Raw genomic sequence first — 19,471 nt, forward strand, 5'->3', positions numbered from 1 at the left:
CCGCTTCTTGGTTTTGGCTCAGGTCTCCTGGGTTTGCGAGATTGGGCATCGCACTGGCAGTGTGGAGCCTGCTTGGCATTCTCTCTCTCTCTCTCTCTCTCTGTCCCTCCATCACTTGCTCTCTCTCTGTTTCTCATAATCAATAAACTGAAAGGAAGGAAGGACGGGAGGGAGGAAAGAGGGAAGGAGGGAGGGAGGGAGAAGGAATTCTTCAAGGGTCCTCCCACCAGAAAATCCCTAAGCGGAGACACTGCCAGATTGGGATGTTAACTGATTTGTACTTTTGCTCCTTCTGCAGTCCATTCTCCAGGACTGGCTGAGGGCAAAATACAAGCTAGCACTCCACACCCCCCACACCCCCACCCAGGGTGGCATATGTGTGATATTCCTCAGGCATTTCTGGCTGCCCAAAGACAAAGAAGAGGAAAGCAAACAACTGGCTGAGAAGAGATCACAGTCATACAGGACGTGGGTCTCCATCAGTTTGCAATTGTCTTGGTAAATTGCAAGACCTCATTTTTATCAATAGCCTAATCTCCAGAAACCTATAGACTCGGTTTCCTGGAGTCCCAACATCACCCCTCAGTAACGATGTGGGGAACAAAGGCAAGGTGGAAATGGCAGGTAAAATTAAATTTCCTCAGAACCTGCAGCCCATTGACAAATACTTGAGGCAGATACAGATTATTAACATTTCTCCCCCACCCTCCTAACCTTAAAGCTTTACTGGAGGGAAAACCACCTTAGCTTGACAATAGCAAGGCCTCAGGCATCTTAGAGGTCCTCTTTAGCATATCAACGCTCCTCGGGAGGCCTTTTGACTTTATCTCCCCAACTTCATTGTGTTAAGCCAGCCATTCTTCACCACCCCAGTGCAGCTGTTTTCTCCTCAGGCTCCTGTCCCCTGCTTCCATAAAATCACCTTTTTGCACCAAAGGCATCTTCAAGAATTCTTTCTTGGCTGTGGGCTCAGGACCACCCCGCCATCACCCCGAAACCTCACCGATGTGGTTTGAAAAAAATAATAAAGCGTGAAGAATTGGTTTCAGGGAACTAAGCTGATAAGGTGGAAAACAATTACCAATAATAAAATAAGGGGGGGAGGCTACCTTAACATATAATAAACAGCTAAAACCGAACAATTAAAATATGCAAGGATCTTAGGTGAATTACTGTATTTAAATTTCACAACCTTCAGAAATACGTGCTACCTCTGCCTTTCTTTGCAAATGGAGACACAGGCTTGAGAGTTTTGAAACGGCCACAATATTCAGATACAGAAATTGCGCACTTTCACAACTATAAGTTTTTCTGACGTATTCACAAACATCTGCTAAACGAATACCTTTGTGTGGATTCGCTAACATTTTAGGATTAGGTACTGAATGTCAGAGACCGTCGCAGAAGGAATAATAGGAATAAAACCAAGTTAAATTCAAATACTGCCTGGATCTTTGAGTTTGAGATAAAAACAAGAAAAATAAAGGACTTCTTCGTTCCGGAAGGGAAGGTGACACAATAGTCCACATTTTCGCGTACGGCGCAAGGAGCCTCAGGCTTTGCTCCCTGTCCCTGCTGGGATACGACACCAGAACGCACATGGTTATGTGCCTACTGCTTCCACAAAAAACGAGCGAGCACCCTAAGTTTCCAGCTAACCGGACTCGCACGTGCAGAGCAACGGATCTAAAGCCGCGTCGGACTCTCCAGCCACCCGCGCCCGGCTCCGCCGCTCCCGCCCCGCAGACCCGGGAGGGGGAGGAGCCGAGGAATCGAAAGAGAAAGCGGGCGGCGGGAGCGGGGCGCGGGGATGGAGCCGTGGGCGCTGCGGCGGCTCTGGCTGCTTTGCTGCTGCGTCTGCTGCTGCGGCCGCGGTGCGGACCCCCGCGCCCCCTTCAAGGCGACGGAGCCGCGGAGCCGCGAGCGACAGGCAGCAGCCTTCCGGGTACCGAGCGCGCGCCGGCCTGTGTCTGTTTCCTGGTCGCCCCTTCCTGTCCCGGGTCTGGGCTGGGGCAGGGGGACCAGTGAGAGCCGCCACGCCTGGGGGTCACCCGGCCCGCAGATCAGTGATGGGTTTGGGGTTTCTGAGCAATTCTCAAGCCAGCTGCTCCCGCCCTTCCTCACGTGCCAGCTCTCTCCCTTGCCTGGGCTAAACAAAAGGTTTGATTTTCCAGGGAGGATTCGTCGCCGTGGATTTATACGATGCGCCCAAAGTAATCAGTGGATATGTCCCAAGGGGACATAAAATGGAGATGTAAAAGGGGATCCCGTTTAGCAGTCCCCTGGACTGCTGTCACTGCCTTCCATAGCCATTCCTTTACAGTTAACAAGAAATAGATAAAGGCGGAAGAAACCAGTTTGTTTTCCTTCCGCAGGGGGGCGCTGGTGACCCCCTGTAATCTCAATGTTCTAAACAAAGAAGGCCCTGCATTTGTAAGGCGCACAGAATGCTGCCCATTGATGATTTTCCCGAACTGGGACTCCATAAATTGGTGCCGCGACCTTAAAATTTTTCTTGACTTGATGGAGATAGATTTTGAAAAAGGGGAAGCATTTAGTTTCCTTTTCACATTATTTTCAAGTCTTTATAAGAATGCTTAGATTTCACCCCAGCATTGAAACTCTGGAATGGACCAAGTTAGCTGCATATAAATAGGTTTTTACTGAAACCAACAGATGCCGATTTAGAACTTGCCTCGCTGTGTTCTCTACATCTGATGCCTTTTAACGATTTTTTAAATCATGAAAGACGTCATCATTTCATTCTAAGAAAATTGATTTGGGGGCGCCTGGGTGGCTCAGTTGATTAAGCGTCCGACTGCAGTTCAGGTCATGATCTCAGAGTTTGTGGGTTCGAGCCCCGTGCCCTGCGTGGGGATTTATGCTGACAGATTCTGTGGAGCCTGCTTCGGATTCTGTGTCTCCCTCTCTCTCTGCTCCTCCCCGATTCATGCTCTGTCTCTATCTCTCAAAAATAAATAAACGTTAAAAAAAATTAGAAAAGAAAATTGATTTGTTCAAAATCAAAAGTAAGTACGAATTTAGTAATACTGCTTATTGGAATTATATCTGGTTGTGGGTTTGTTTTTGTTTTTGTTTTTCTGATATACTGCTGGGATTTCTCCTGGAATTCTATAGCTGTACTCTTTTCCGCTCCTCCTTTCTCCCCTAGAAAATTCCTGTTTAGGAAGTCCTAACCTTGCCTGATTCTGCCTACTCTTGTTCTTTGCCCACACCAAGATGCCTTTTATTGCTCCTGAGTTACAGTCTAGCTTTTAAAATCAGAAGCACTGGTACCATTGTTTGAGAACAAACTTCCTGTCCTATATTCTACCGCTGTCCTGAGCTTGGTTGCTTACTGTGGTGACCCAAACCCTTTAGGGAGAATGTAGTTCATCTCATCTATGCTGATAATGCATTCATTGGCTGAATAAATAAACACACTGCCTTACTCCTCAAGAAAATCATTTTGAGGGGCTCCTGGGTGGCTCAGTCCGTTAAGCGTCCCACTTTGGCTCAGGTCATGATCTCACGGTTTGTGGGTTCGAGTCCCGCGTCCGGCTCTGTGCTGACAGCTAGCTCACAGCCTGGAGCCTGTTTCAGATTCTGTGTCTCCCTCTCTCTCTGACTCTCCCCTGCTCATGCTCTCTCTCTCTCTCTCAGAAATAAATAAAAACATTAAAAATTAAAAAAAAAAAGAAAATCACTTTGGAGGATTGGAGGCACAAGGAAGCCAGAGTAATAAATATATTTTTTATTTATATAATTTATAAGTATATGTATTTATATAGTTATTTATACTGGTCCTGTCAAGAGGCCATACGCAGGAGACAATTGTGTACAAAACTCCTCGCCAGAGTGCCTGGAAGGTTCAGTCCATTAAGTGTCCTACTCTCCATTCAGCTCAGTCACTATCTCAGGATCCTGATGTGTGAGGCTCCACACTGGGCGTTAATTATTTCATTAATAATCCTTCCAGGAAAGCTCAGTAAGGAAAAAATAAGATTATGGTAAGTTTCAGTAATAATCTGCTTAAAAATAAACAGCCTAAAGCTATTTAGAGTATGAATGCAAAATGTCGTTTGTGTATTTATTCAACAACGAATACTAATTAAACACCTATTGTGTGCCAGGCGTGGACAGTCAGTTCTTGCCCTCATTTCACTTATAGGATTAATATACAGACACACAATAAACACATAAATGCATAAACAAATATATAAGAGCTAGAGTTGGAAACTCACCAAATGGTAGTCCCTTGAAGTCTTATTGATCCTGCATGGTTGGTTAGCATAAGGAAATTGAAGCATTTTCTCATAGGTTAAGATATGTTAAAAAATTCATAGCTGAGTAATCTGTAAATAATGGTCATATTTTCCCTCCAGATAGACAAGCCAATGTATCTTCCTGGAACATTTCCAGGATTGCCTTTCTTTCATAAAGCCTTGTTATCCTTATGAGATAGGGATATCTATAAAGCTCAAAAAGAATCAGATTTATTGATTATTTACTTATCTCTTTTTTTCATGCTTTGTTATGTAGTGCTGTGAAATACAAAGAAACACCTTTCAAAGTCATAATTTTTTAATTTAATGAGTTTCAGTTCGTGATAATTTTCACTAGCATCTAGTGTTTATTTGGAATTCATTTATTGTTTCCAGTGTATTAAACAAACACATATTTAGTGCTTTCAGCATGCTAAGTGAAGAGGAATTATAAATGGGGAAGAGATACCTTTCCCAGCCTCAAAAATGTACCTGAAATCAGATGGAAGTTTTCATACAAGTGTCTATAAATCTCATCTGGGCCTCTTATGCAGTCTTTCATCATGACCTGCAGGAAATAAATGAAGCTTTGGCTTTTAATACATGGAAAATATGTCTAATTTAGTTACACGTAAATTGTTCTGCAAAGTTAATGTAGGTGATGTCAATTAACTTTTTTCTTCTTTTAGGAAAGTCTGCATAGACATCGATACTTGAATTCTGTATTCCCTGGTGAAAACTCCAGTGCCATCTATGGGATAAATCAGTTTTCTTATTTGTTTCCGGAAGAGTTTAAAGGTACGGTGTGATTGTGCTGTTAGCTGTTTGGTTTCTGGATTTTGATTTGTTTCCTTAGTTTTTTGAGGAATTGTTTAATTGTGAATCTAGTAAGATGATTCTTAGTTAACATTGATTAAATACTGAATGTCAAGCCTGTTCCAGGAGCTGACAGAAAAATTAATTCATGGTCCCTCTCTTGTAATCATTGCTTAAGATCTAAGTGTTATAATTATAGGCATTTATATGTGGCTGTAAGGGCCAATGTTTCATCCTTTCTGCAGTTTTTTAATGCTGTTTCTATTCAAGACATCCACAGTTCCGTGGGTTATGAGAATACCAATGATGTCACGTAGACTCATTTTTATTATTGACCAAATTCCATCAGACAAGTCGTTTTATGTGGCAGCGCTAGCTCTGTTGTAGGAATTCCTAGCTTGGTAGCTTTCAGTACGTGCATTTCATGTTATGAGAAAGCATACAGGGGAATCTCAAATGACAGGTTCTACCAGAAAGCTACTGTTTCTGTTTGAAAAGTTCCTCCAAAAAGAATCCCTATAATATAACGTTGGCTGCCTTTTCCTTCCACGTTTCTATTCAGCTATTTATTTAAGAAGCAAACCTTCCAGATCGCCCAGATACCGAGCAGAAGTGCAAACATCCATACCCAACATGTCTTTACCATTAAGATTCGACTGGCGGGACAAGCGTGTTGTAACACAAGTGAGAAACCAGCAGACCGTGAGTTTCAGGGGGGTTTGTTTGTTGTTGTTGTTTTCTTTTTTTAAATCGTCTTAACATGGGAAGTCACCTTTGAGGTCCAGTTCAATGAAACTTGTGATGGAAGCCATCATTTCTCTGGGTAAAATCCAGAAATGACAACGAAGGGAGACTGGTGAAATGAGACACTGATGCCAAAGCCTGACTTTTATTTTGAAGCTAAGCCTACCCCTCTGAACCTCCACCTTTGGCAAAGGGGACATCAGCTGACCGGGGAAAGTTAACCCCTTAACTGTTGGAAAAATAAGTAAAGTCATGCACCATAAAATGGTCTATGGGACTAACATAAGCTCTGGTCCCTAACTTAGAGACTCCTCTTCCGGGTTCTTCTTCCTGCCTTGCTTGCCGAGTGCACCAAATTACTATTAATGCAGAAGTAACAGAGTATACATTGTCCCCCATGCTTGTGCTCAGGCCCCAGTTCTCTGGAGAAAGATCTCCTCCGAGCCCGCCGGTGTAAGATAAAGCTCCGATCCACCAAGATCTGCGAGTTTCAGTGCCGCTTGGTTGTTCCGCCAGCGATCCGGCCTGGTTCCGTAACAACCACAGACCCAGCCGTCTCTCGGTCACTGTCTAGTTAGGATGTTCCTTTTTTACTGCTCAGATTATATATTCGTTGTTATGGTTTAAACTTTACCACCAAGTCTTTTGCTTTATTATTGAATTCATAATGAATATCAATTCGTCAGAAACGGAATCCTTCCAGAAAGTGTCTGTATTGTATTAAAGGAATACAATTGAATTAGTAATCTTTTTTCTCCCCCTTAAATGAGAGATATGGGGGGGGTGCTTTTTTAAAATATTTACTTATTTTTGAGAGAGAGAGAGAGAGAGAACGAGTGGGGAAGGGGCAGAGAGAGAGGGAGACACAGAATCTGAAGCAGGCTCCAGGCTCTGAGCTGTCAGCACAGAGCCCGCCAAGGGGCTCAAACCCATGAAACACGGGATCATGAATGACCTGGGCCAAAGTTGGCCACCCAACTGACTGAGCCACCGATGCGCCCTGCCCCCAAATTAGTAATCTTTAATCAAGGAATATAGTGAAGGGGTGCCTGGGTGACTCAGTCAGTTAAGCATCTGGCTCAGGTCATAATCTCACAGTTCATTGGTTCGAGCCCCATGTTGGGCTCTGTGCTGACAGCTCAGAGTCTGGAGCCTGCTTCGGATTCTGTGTTTCCCATTCTCTCTGCCCCTCCCCACTCGTGCTCTGTCTCTTCTCTCTCTCTGTCTCTCTCTCAAAACTAAACATTTAAAAAACTGTTTATAATAAAAAAAACCCCAAATATCCTGGCGAGATATTTTTGAGCAGAAACTGCCTTCCTGGGTAGCTGTGGGGAAGTAAATTAAGCTAGCTATTGGTATGGTGCCAGCAACCTGTATTCTCTTTTCTCAAGGGGTGGAGACCCCCAGTAGAGTTCCTTACTGCATATTTCCCTATGCCATTGGCACTGGAAATATTAGAGCCATAAAGTTGCTCAACTCTACTCCACAAAAACGACCAATTATTCTCTTTCCTTTCTTTGCCCAACTCTGCAGCCCACATCCTGTGATTAAGTCAGTAGTGCCCAGTTTCAAGTCTTACTCTTACCTGTGTCTTTTCTACAGCTCCTTCTTCCTTGTGCATGATCCTTGATTTCATTTCCTCTGTCTTTTCCCTTTTTTTCAGGACCAACACTTTGATTCTTTTGTTCCAGTTTGTTCAATAAAATCAAGTTAATAGATCCAGAATCAGAAAGATTGTCAGGCAATATTTGAATGAGGAATGACCAATATGGGTTTTTATCATTATGATATTTTATATGTATACATCATATGCCCATGCTGGCTCCTTGACAGCCTAAAAGGTAAATCATTCAGTTCCTGTGTCCATCAAATAATGAGTACAACATATATGACATACATCCTCACCCCATGTCACCTTATCACTGCCTCTGACCCTTGGGGTGGAGATGGTGGATGCCATAGCAGCAGAATATCTGGGGAGAAACAAGAAGTTGGTACACTTCCTTAAAGCAGAAGTCCCATTCAGTGAACTGATTCATCTTTTTTTTTTTTTTTTTAATTTTTTAACGTTTATTTATTTTGGAGAGACAAAGCGCAGCAGGGGAGGGAACAGAGAGGGAGACACAGAATCTGAAGCAGGCTCTGGGCTCTGAGCTGTCAGCACAGAGTCCAACGCGAGCCTTGAACCCACGAACCATGAGATCATGACCTGAGCCGATGCTGGACGCTCAATGGACTGAACCACCCAGGTGCCCCAACTGATTAGTCCTTAAAAGACCATCACGGGGTGCCTGGGTGGCTCAGTCAGTTAAGCGTCCCATGTTGGCTCAGGTCATGATCTCGTGGTTCGTGGGTTCGAGCCCCACTTTGGGCTCTGTGCTGACAGCTCAGAGCCCAGAACCTGCTTCCGATTCTGTGTCTCCCTCTCTCTCTGCCCCTCCCCTGCTCATGCTTCCTCTCTCTCTCCCTCTCTCTCTCTCTCTCTCTTTCTCTCTCTCTCTCAGAAATAAATAAAACATTAAAAAATTAAAAAAAAAAATAAAAGACCATCACTTAGTCCAAGTGTTTTCTCAATCTCTAAAATTCATTTTTATATTGCATGGTCTACTTTACAATAGCTATACTACCAATTTATCTCTTCTCATGATTATACTTTGATGCTTACAAGAGAATTTCGGTTTTCCTTTCTTTTGGCAGTTTGAAAATCTACAGGATGGGCAATATTTTGCAGTCCCCCAGGTTCTGTTCACGTGAATTACCTTGATAATTTGTGATATTCAGAGATATTTGCAAACTTGGTGTGAACATGATTTGATGATAAATACTATGCTGTCTGTCTTTTTAAACAGTGTGGGGGATGCTGGGCCTTCAGCGTGGTGGGTGCTGTGGAATCTGCATTTGCAATAAAAGGGAAGCCTCTGGAAGACCTAAGTGTTCAGCAGGTCATTGATTGTTCATATAATAATTACGGCTGCAATGGAGGGTCCACACTCAATGCTTTGGACTGGTTGAATAAGGTGATTTTTCAGCCTTTCAAACCCGTTGTTTCTGCTTTTGTTTAGTTAACATGCATTTAGAATTTAAACAGCTTACTCTCAGATACCAAAGAATGTTTCTAAATTCAGAAATTTAAATGACCAAAGCTTGAATTAATCAGAAGATTTCAAAATTTCAGCTGTTGAGAAGTCAAAGTGTGAACAATCTTGCCGGAGATTTGTTTTCAGAAAAATATGTATGTTTACTTCTTAGCATTTCTTACTAGGTAAATGCTCTTTTGCATAGATGCATTCGCATCATGTCCCAGAAAGATGAGAGCATATGAGTATTGATTTCCATAGAATTTTTGAATATTGAGATTATAAGCGATGTTAGAAATCAGCAAATTTAGTAACTCGTTATGTGGATGAAGAAATGAGCCCTGAGAGGTGAGATCCTGTTGCCAGATTAGCAGCTGAGCCAAGACTGTGTCTTAAGTCTTCTTTTGCCGCCGGAGGGCTTTATGCCGTACACCACAGTGTCTCTCCGTGTTCTTTGGACATTCAAATTCCCCAAATTTGAATATCCTTTCCTTGTTCATTTGCTGTATTTTGAGTCACTGCATACCAGAAGCTGCTCAGTACACATCAGGGGCAACCACGAATTGTGTGCCCCCTGGCTTCTGTAAGCGCGGAATCAGAAAAGGAAAATTGTGTATCAACAACTAAAAAATAGGTGACTTTTGCCTATTTGACGTATGTCGAATGGCACAGAGATATGGATAGAAAAAACGCTTGACCTGACCATTGCCTGTGCATAAAGCGCTGTGCTGAGTGAGTCTCAAAGACTTGCTGACACAACTAATTGCTTGGGAAGGAAAACAGGTCGCTCTATTGTCACCTCAGGAGAAAAATGGTAAGACTTTATTACCCAATGGAAAGAGGTTCTAAGGAAAGAAGATATAGGAAAAACAGTAGCTAAAGAGAAAGATAGTTGAGTCTGATTACTTAGTATGCCCCTACCAAATGCCTAGAGACTTAATCTAAGGTCTTAATAACCTAATGAATATCCATGTGATGAAGGTGTAGCCAAGTCGAATCTTATTTTGACATATTGCAGTAAGTTCTATTTGAATTCTAAAACAACTGCATTTTACACAGAGAACATTCTGGATGATTATTTTCTTTTAGACGCATGTAAAACTGGTGAGAGATTCAGAGTACCCATTCAAAGCACAAAATGGCCTGTGCTATTACTTTTCTGATGCACATTCTGGATTTTCAATCAAAGATTATTCTGCATATGACTTCAGGTAATTGTCTTATCCTATTGTGTCTTTCCCTCCATTTCTTAATTTCTGACCTGTTGGCTATTCAGAATTAAGAACTCGATTGAAGGCATCAGTGCATACTTGTAATTGTTTTACAAACTGCTTTTTACTGGAGAGACCAATGGAATGCTATGGATATTGTTTCTTGCGTATGATCAGTTTATTTTTCCATTTGTCATTACAATAGAATTAACACATTTAAGTCCAGCTTAAGGTGCAATTTATACTGACCACCTTCCTCTTAACAAATTGAGTTGTCGCAATTGTCATTAGTATATTTCAGTCTTACTGTTGAATCAATCCAAAATTGCCTTGTGTAACTCTCTAGCTAGTATGAAGCAACCTGCTTAACCAAGAAGCATTTTTTGAACACCCTTGCATTTTTTAAGGCATCAACTTTAAGAAAAGCATCAACTGAAACTCAGAAGCAAGTAAGAGCATATTACTGGAAGTAGAGTGTGGCGCACATACTATAGGCATGAAGGAAGCACGGGCGTGGATAAGGATAGGCAGAGGAAGGGGACTTGTGTTGGAAGTTACAGGGCAGGATGACTTTGGGTAGGTTTAGGGGTAAACAGACGTTAAAAAGTGCTTTAAAAATGCACGAAAACCTGAAAGCCAGCTAGAAAATCATTGTGACCGTTTGATACAGTGCAAAATAGGACAAGGGAAACATTTCCTTTTTGCGCTTAAAAAAATCTAGAGAAAACTTTACACAGTGTTTTGAAACAGAGAAAGCAGAATGTAAATTATATTCAGCTGAGGTGTCAGACTACTCTAGAACATACTGATACTGAATATAAAAGAGTCTCTTGATCCAGAGGGTGCCGACCCATGAGATCTGAAGGAAACCAAGGGTGAAATCCAGTCATTGAACAAAATGGAACCCCTCTAAGCAAGCACGGGTTTACCAGAGGGCTGGTGCATTGTCGGCACAGCTTCTGTCCACAGCAAGGGCTCTCGGGGTGACCCTAGGAACCAGACACCAGAGAACCTCAATCCCGCAGAGACCGCAGAATCGATCACTGCATGTGCAATCACTGAGTGCATCATCCCACATCTTTCTGAAGGAAACACACTTTCAGAAATGAGCAAGTGTGCCTGATAAGCTACCAGTTCCTTGGGAGTAAAAGGGAAGTGTGAGCACGAGAAGGAACTAGATTTTCAAAATGTCACTTAAAATTTTCAGCGAGTGCCTCATGGTGAGTAGCAAAGTGAAAAAAAAAAATTAGGAAGAAACCAAAGAAGAATAGGCATTAGTTTGAATTAGAGAGTGAGAGAGAGAGAGAATGTAAAAGTCACTGGCATTGGGCCTGAAGTAAGATCTGTCTAACCCTTTGGTTAAGACGAAAGAGATCCCTCTAAAAAACAATCTGTATGTTTACACCAAAAATAAACATTCTGATAATACAGTGCTAAGCTGTGTTAGACTCCCCCAAGAAGACCTTTCTTTGATTTACTTATTCCTCCTCAAATATTTGCTGAACATTGTTTCAGGTTCTGGGGACTCAGCAGTGTACTAAACAGACAAAAGACTAATTGTATTTTAGTGATAAAGACAGGCAATAAAGAAAACAAATAAAAATATATACAGCATGTTAGATGTAATCATTTCTAAAGAGAATGAAGTAAAATGGTGGGAGAAAGGGGAAACATCAGGGTGAAGGAAGGGGATTACATGGGCCAGCACAGGGGTTTTGAAAAGATGTCATTTGAGCAAAGGCCTGGAAAAGCATGGACATGTCGCCCTGTAGACATCTAGGGAATGTGCTGTGGAAGGAGCTGTGAGGGCAAAGGCCCTGAGACAGAAACATGTGTGGCATATTTAAAGAACAACGAAGCCCAATGGGACTGTAATGGAGAGAAGATGGACAAGACTAATAGGAGATGAGGTAATAAAGGTTATCTGGCAATAATTTCAGAGCAGTGTTAGAAGAATGGTCTTAGACACGAGACATAATAGGTTAATACCCCTCATTGAAAATAAAGCCCCGCAGAGAATATTGAGGGATTTTATGTAAGAAATGAGAGAAGAGAAAGTCAAGGATGAGTCTATGCCTTTTGGCCTGAACAACTGAAAGAATGGAATTAACTATCACTTGAGACATGAAAGTCTAAGACAGGAACAGATTCAGCAAGTAACATCATGATCCAGCAGTAATCCTGAGAAACACTAGAAGGGCAATAGGGAAATGAGACAGAACAGGGAGTGCAGGGTTTTCGAATTAAGCAAAATAGTACTGAGGTGGGGAGGTGGATTTCCTGGCTCTTTAAGAGAGAAGAGCCTCAGGCAAAAGAACTGAGTTGGCTTCTTGTTGGAAGCCTGGCTGATTGTGCCACCTCCTCGCCCCAGCCTCCACCCCCAGCACCACCACCACCACCACCACAGTGGTAAGGGCCAGAGGATGTGGGAGGATTTTCCACAGCAACGCTGTAACCAGGCCCCAAACACTTAAATACCATCACTTCCATCTGAGGTTTCTGAGACTCAGGGAGGGTCACAAGGCTAGTGAACTAACTATAGAGCCACGTTAGAACTCATATTCATCAAGCTCTGAAGCTCATACTTTTTTTCCCTACCTCTGTTTTTCAGGTCATGAGCTCTTTAGTTTTTCAGTATTTTCAGACAGTGTCAGCCCAGGCACAGCTATCAGCCAAAAACTCCAAAAACTTATGCAGAGCCTGAAAAGATCTAAAATTAAACCAACCAACCAACCAAGCAAAACCTCACTGAATAATAAGAACTTAGTCTAGTCAGAAAGGAAATTACCATTTATACCCAGGCCTCTTCATGCATTTTTGTTTATCAGACCCCAGGAAAGATATTTCAGAACTCCATGTAAACATGAGAATAACTATGTCAATAAAAAGAGAAGGAACCCCATATTAACAATGGACTGAAAACTAGGGCATGATATTAACACACTGAATTCTAGGAATGAGAAGATAGAAATCTACATACTCATGTAGGCTCTATAACAAAAAAGACCTACCTTAATCACTAAATGTTGATGACAATAAACTTTAGAATTCTTTCAAAGATTGTAAGATTTACTTGTCCATAAAATGCATAGTAAGCATATAAAAAAAGATTTGATAATGTATCCAATATCAACAATGGATATTTTGACAGTACACTTGACCCTCAAACAACACAGGTTTGAACTGCACATTCCAGTTATAAGCAGGGTTTTTCCAGCAAATACAATATGGTACTGTATTTTCTTTTCCATATGATTTTTATAGTAACTTTTCCCCCTAACTTTATTGTAGGCAGTAATTAAATGCATAAAATGTACACAAAATGGGTTAATCAACTGCTTATATTGTCAGTAAGTCTTCCAGTCAACAGTAGACTCTTAAGGTTTTGGGGAGTCAAAAGTTACATGAGGATTTTTGACTATTTAGGGGTTCGGCACCCCAACCCCCAATTCATGTTCAATTATAATCCTATATTTGGCTAGTGATGGAATTAAAGATGCTGTTTGGAGTATATTTTGACTTGCTAAAGCCAACATCTTTCTGAAACACAAGTGATAACAATGCTAGTTGGCTCTGGGGCTAAATAGAACATTTGCCTGCCAGTCTTGTCTATGGCATATCCTTCTATTTCATATTCTCCAATATCTTTGATATCTATTCTTTAGTGCTGCCTCCAAGCAGAGACTATTACTCAATTGTTTTTTGATCTTACAATGTTAATTACCCTTTGCATTCTAAAAAATATTTCTTCTTGATGTTTCTCTTTCCATCATGCTCTCCTTGTCCCTGGATCTTTGATGTCATATATTTACAGGACATTTTCTGCTGTTCTATTTGTCATATTTGGATAACAAAATACTCAGAAATTTTACTATAAAATATTCAAAAAAATTGAATACACTAAAAGACACATTATACACTAAAATCTATGATGAGCAAAATTGGTTTATTGGATAATTTAGAAATGAGGAAAGGAAGAGATATTTATATTATATTTAGAGTATAATTTCTGTGTTGGCATGCTATACAATTCATACCTGCAATTTTATCCTTATATTGATTTTGCGACATAGATGGACTTCAGTTACCTGCTGGAGTCACTGGACTCCAGTGTGACTGGAATGGCTCCAGCCTATAGCTGGAATTTGAACCTAGCTATGCAGAACTTCAAAGACTATACCCTACTTTCTCAAGGTAATATTAAAGAAAAAAAGTTATTAATACGGGAGCAAAAATTAGGATTGACTGCTTATAGATCTCCAAGAAAAAGATCTTCACGTTAACAGGTAATATGGATAAATGTTTAGAATGAATGTGTAGTTTCTGTCTCAGTAAATTCTCTTATGCACTCAAGTTTTTCCCCACCTGTGGACAAAATAACCCCTTGATAGAAACTGATGTCCAGCTGGATATGATGATGGATTATTCATTCTTTTGAGCTACCAATCCAACCATGGCTTGCTGTAGCAATATACTACCAAATGCTATCTTAATGGCTTGAAATATGAGTGACTTGGTTTCAGTGTTCACAAACAAGGCTGACCTTTAAAAGTGTGAGTAATGGTTTGATCACATACTTCCCAGATCCATGAAGGCTGAATGTTGTGTAACATTAGACTTTATCAGTACATGTCCATGTGTGAGAGCAATAACTATGTCTTTCGGGGTCTTTGCAATCTACTACTAGTTCTCCCGGTACTTTACCATCTCTTTGGTTGAATAATGACATTTGCCACTTTGGGATAACCCTCCCCTATGATTTCTACATTTGGCATTCAGTAACAGAAGTTGGTCAGTTTCCTGACTCTCACGTGGTATGGTAGAGATAATGTCTCCATGCCTTCAGTCTTCTCACTTTCCTTATTAGAAGAATCCCCTTAGAGCTGGATACTTTGCCAGCCAGCTATAAAATTCCACTTCCCATCTTCCTGGAAGCTAAACTTAGTTAACCCATAACTGAGTGCTAGGCAATGAGATCCATACAGGCATATGCACAAACTGCATGTTACTTTTGGGACGTCTTCTTGACAGGATTATAGCACTTTTTCTCTTTGCTGTCTAAAAAATATATTAAATGGATGGAGCTCCAGAAGCCACCATGGACCATTAATTGATCTTGGCAATGGAAACCTCACATGGCAGAACAAGAATCCAGAAAGATTCAGGCTTCCAGTATCCTGGAGCCTCATAGCCGTGCTGGGCTGCCGATCTTCCAGAGTTTCCATTCTCTATGTCTTCTGTAATTGCAACCAAACCCACTCCTAACCATACACAGATTAAATAGGTTACTTTTATAAAACATCTTTACCTTAAAAACTAAACTTCTTAGGGTGCCTGGGTGGCTCAGTTGGTTAAGCATCCGACTCCTGATTTCGGCTGCGGTCCTGATCTCATGGTTCATGGGTTCAAGCCCCACATCGGGCTCTGTGCTGATGGTGTGGAGCTTACTTGGGATTCTCTGTCTCCCTCTCTTTCTGCCCCTCTCCTACTTGTGCTCACTCTCTCACTCTCTCAGTAAAAATAAGCAAACCATTAAAGAAATAAAGCTAAACTCCTTGACTGTGTATTTCCTCTTTTGGTAGTGATCAAGAAGATGAAATGGCAAAAGCACTTGTTACCCTTGGCCCATTGGTTGTGGTAGTAGATGCAGTGAGCTGGCAAGACTATTTGGGAGGCATAATACAGCACCATTGCTCTAGTGGAGAAGCAAATCATGCAGTCATCATAACCGGCTTTGATAAAATGGGTAAGTGCTAATCAGACAGGATTGGTTATTTTCCAGCTTGAACTCTAATTAACAGATGATCACCATCATTTTTAAAATGCTGAAATGTGGTCCTTCTATGTCTAAGTCCTCCTCAGACCTTTACAGCTTTTCCGTAGACTTCCAGGTGTAGATGCTCTGTCATGCCTGCCCCCGTCCAGTCTGATGAATACCTTGTTAATGATGATAATTCTTGATTTAAATAATGTGCATTCTCCACCTGGAATGTTTAGAATACTTGTTGGGAAAACAGACGTGCTCATTATTTTATCATACATGTCTAATAATTCTTTTTTTCCCTTTCCCTAATTCCCTGGAACTGTGTGTTTGTTTTCATTTCATGCTATCCATCTTCAAACATGTATTTTTCCATTATTGGAGTGTGACATTAACTACAGCTCCAGTTTACGTGGCTAGTTTCTGTTAGCATCACATTACATTTTTAATCTTTTGCTCAGAGCTACTATACTTATCAAGAATTAGACTTTAAATAAACGTGCATTCGCGAAAAACATTGAGGTTTTCAGAACTTGTTACCATTTTGTGTCTTGTAGGAAGTACTCCATATTGGATTGTACGGAACTCATGGGGAAGCTCATGGGGAGTAGATGGCTATGCCCATGTTAAAATGGGAGGCAATATTTGTGGTGAGTCATGAATTCATGTTTAACACTTCAGGCTAAATGTCCAGGAAGATACTTTGAATATATTAAAATTAGACATCTGTTCAGTCCGTAGTATGCTTCCAGTGAGTGCACTCAGTTCACTTTTACAGTAATAGTTTTCATTCTTTAGCCAATTGATAAAAAAAAAACAGTGTTGGGGCAACTGAATGGCTCAGTTGGTTAAGTGTCTGACTCTTGATTTCGGCTCAGATCTCATGGTCATGAGATCGAGCCCCACATTGGGCTCCTTGCTGGGCCTGCTTAAGATTCTCTCTCTCTCTCACTCTCTTGTCTCTCTCTCTCTCTCTCTCTCTCTCTCCCTCTCCCTCTCTCTCCCTCTCTCGTTTTCTCTCTCCCTCTGCCCCTCACCTGCTTGTGCATGTGCACAACCCACGTGCTTGCTGTCTCTCAAAAATAAATTAATTAATTTAATTAAATTGTGGGGTTTTTTTAAGATTTTATTTTTATTTTTGAGACCGAGAGAGACAGAGCATGAACAGGGGAGGGGCAAAGAGAGAGGGGGACACAGAATCTGAAGCAGGCTCCAGCCTCTGAGCAGTCAGCACAGAGCCCAATGCGGGGCTCCAACCCATGAACTGTGAGATCATGACCTGAGCCAAAGTCGGATGCTCAACAGACTGAGCCACCCAGGCGCCCCTAAATTGTATTCTTAAAAGAGACACTATTGCACATGTTTGTATTTTGAAAAGGGAGAGGGACTTCCTGGAAAACAAATATAATGAGTAAAATATGATAAAATAGAGTAATAAATTACCAAAGCTAACGTCAAACACCATATAAACCATCAACTTAGGAGGCTGAAATTCTCCAAAAACATCACCCAGTTCCAATTTATTTTATATAACTGTATGAATTTTCCTCAATTTGTGCATTATACTCGCTGAAGGATTATCAAGAATCACTTTTTCTTTGTATCAAAATGTATGAAAGTCTGAGCATTCGGATGGTTTTAGATTTAATATGCCCCTTGTCACACCTATAGATTCAAGGAAAACAAGCACTGGGATTGAGAGGCTAAAGCGAATACCAAATATGCTTTTTACTGAATAACAATTTTTTTGGTAATTAACCACAAACTAAATTAAAATAGCTAGTTCAGTATTTTATGGTGTGTTCTAAAACCTATATTTAAACCTATATTCTAAGGTTTTTGATCTAGAAAATCAGCATGGTTACGAATCAAAAGTTGACCCAAACTATATTGCATTTGAAAGTGATGCTTTAATTTCTCATGACCATGATTCCTAGCATGCATTTTTAAAAGTTGTAGAACTCTCCAGAGAGTGGGACTGAGAAAAGAGAGTATAGAAAAGTTTGAGAGTTTATATTTTGATTCAATCTAGTGACTACTGGCCAATAGTTCCATAAAGTAGGATCCATGAGAGTTAATCACTGGTTTATTCTATCACCCCAATGAAATAGTTATCTTCAGTTATTTATGAAGGAGAGTGAACATCACAGAAGTCTTCCAGCCAGAGCATTAGCAACCCAGTCAGGCTTCTTCTTTTTAACATCATGGGGGGCTTTTACAGTATTGGAACTTGCAGATAAATTACAACTACCATGCATTGAACTTCTGCTGCTAAACATACATTAAATCCGTCAAAGTGGTGGTGCTTGGACCGGGGCTGCTTCAGAGCTCTGGTAGGAGAGATGTGAGGACATAATTCAGCATTGGTTCATAACTGCCTCAATTATGACTCTGTCTTCCACTCCCCTACCTCTTCTTCATCCCCTGTCTACTACAAAGGGTGAGTTGAAATAATTTCTCCTGTCCACCTGTTTTCCAGTTTGATTTTCCAAGACTTGCCTGATCCCGGCAGGGATCCAAATCCTTACTGAAAATGAGTATTTCCTGAAAGTTACATACCTGGTGATGATCACATTTCTCTTATGAACAATGATATAACACAGATAGCATCCTATGGCCCCAAGAGAGTTTAAAGACAATGAAATCTAGTCTTCAAATGGACCATTTATTGCTTTCACCATGATATTGAGATGGAGGGTCTTGTGTGCTAAGAAAGCATAGCACATTTGTGATTTATTTAAATTTTGTGCAAGGTCCAGGTTTGAATTTTCAAATTGTATTTAAAGCAGTCCTATAAATAATTGTATTGCCTCTAAGCAGTATATATGGGTGCAATAAAGATTTCAGGTACATTCATCTATTCAGGTAATATGTCATTTGGGTTTTTTTGTAGTTTCTTGAAACAAAAATATTAGTTATCTCTCCTAATATCTCCTTTTGAAGTTGCCACATTTGTACTGACAACTGTGATCATTCCATTATTTTGGGGGGAAATAGACTAGCATTAATGATTTCTTTTTTCTTAGGTATTGCAGATTCTGTTTCTGCTGTATTTGTGTGACTTCTTGGGCAGATCAAGGGACAACTACAAAAATGAAGGTTCAGAATGGAACGGAGCTTAGAAATTCATTCTCAGCATTATTCGCCTTTAGGCCATCAGCTCAGTGGCCTGGGAGTAATCTGTGGAAGAGTTTCCTACTTTATGATAAAGGACATGTTAAGAATCTCTTCAATTTGAAGAGGCTTTTATCTGGTTTGATTATTGTTTTTGTTTGCTTGTTTTAATGATATACTTCTAGTAGGATTAAAGAAGGGTTAGGAATTTCTTTTCCTTTGTAGAATAGAATCACTAGCCTTAGCTTACACTTATATACAAGAGGAATCAGCCTAAGAGGGATGTGCTTCTCACAATTATATTCACAGCCCACTGAGATGGAATTTCTTAAGGATTTTGAGATGCCGATTGCTTTACCTCCACAAAAGATGCGCACCCTTTGAACTCTAGAAAGGTCACGTAGAAAGAAGCAAAGGACAAAGTCACTTTTTAATAGAAATAGATTGAACTTGAAGGACTGATATGGCAGCCGTATGGTAGGA

At 40.8% G+C, this 19,471-nt stretch overlaps 1 protein-coding gene across 2 annotated transcripts; it reads left to right on the forward strand.

The window, feature by feature from the left end:
• Window positions 1-1,798: 1,798 nt before the first annotated feature.
• CTSO (cathepsin O) lies at window positions 1,799-19,471 on the forward strand. 2 transcript variants are annotated; one of them, XM_039218734.1, is made up of 8 exons: window positions 1,799-1,945; window positions 4,955-5,063; window positions 5,644-5,783; window positions 8,675-8,842; window positions 9,992-10,113; window positions 15,696-15,859; window positions 16,432-16,524; window positions 18,901-19,471. In XM_039218734.1, the coding sequence occupies exons 1-8, from the start codon at window positions 1,811-1,813 to the stop codon at window positions 18,933-18,935; spliced, it is 966 nt and encodes a 321-aa protein (XP_039074665.1). In that variant the 5' UTR covers window positions 1,799-1,810; the 3' UTR covers window positions 18,936-19,471. The 2 variants fall into 2 exon arrangements, with proteins under 2 accessions (XP_039074665.1, XP_039074666.1); XM_039218735.1 differs by having other exon boundaries at window positions 5,644-5,765.

The sequence above is a fragment of the Hyaena hyaena genome, unplaced genomic scaffold (assembly GCF_003009895.1).
Source record: "Hyaena hyaena isolate Hyena2069 unplaced genomic scaffold, ASM300989v1 scaffold_773, whole genome shotgun sequence".
Taxonomy (NCBI): Eukaryota; Metazoa; Chordata; class Mammalia; order Carnivora; family Hyaenidae; genus Hyaena; species Hyaena hyaena.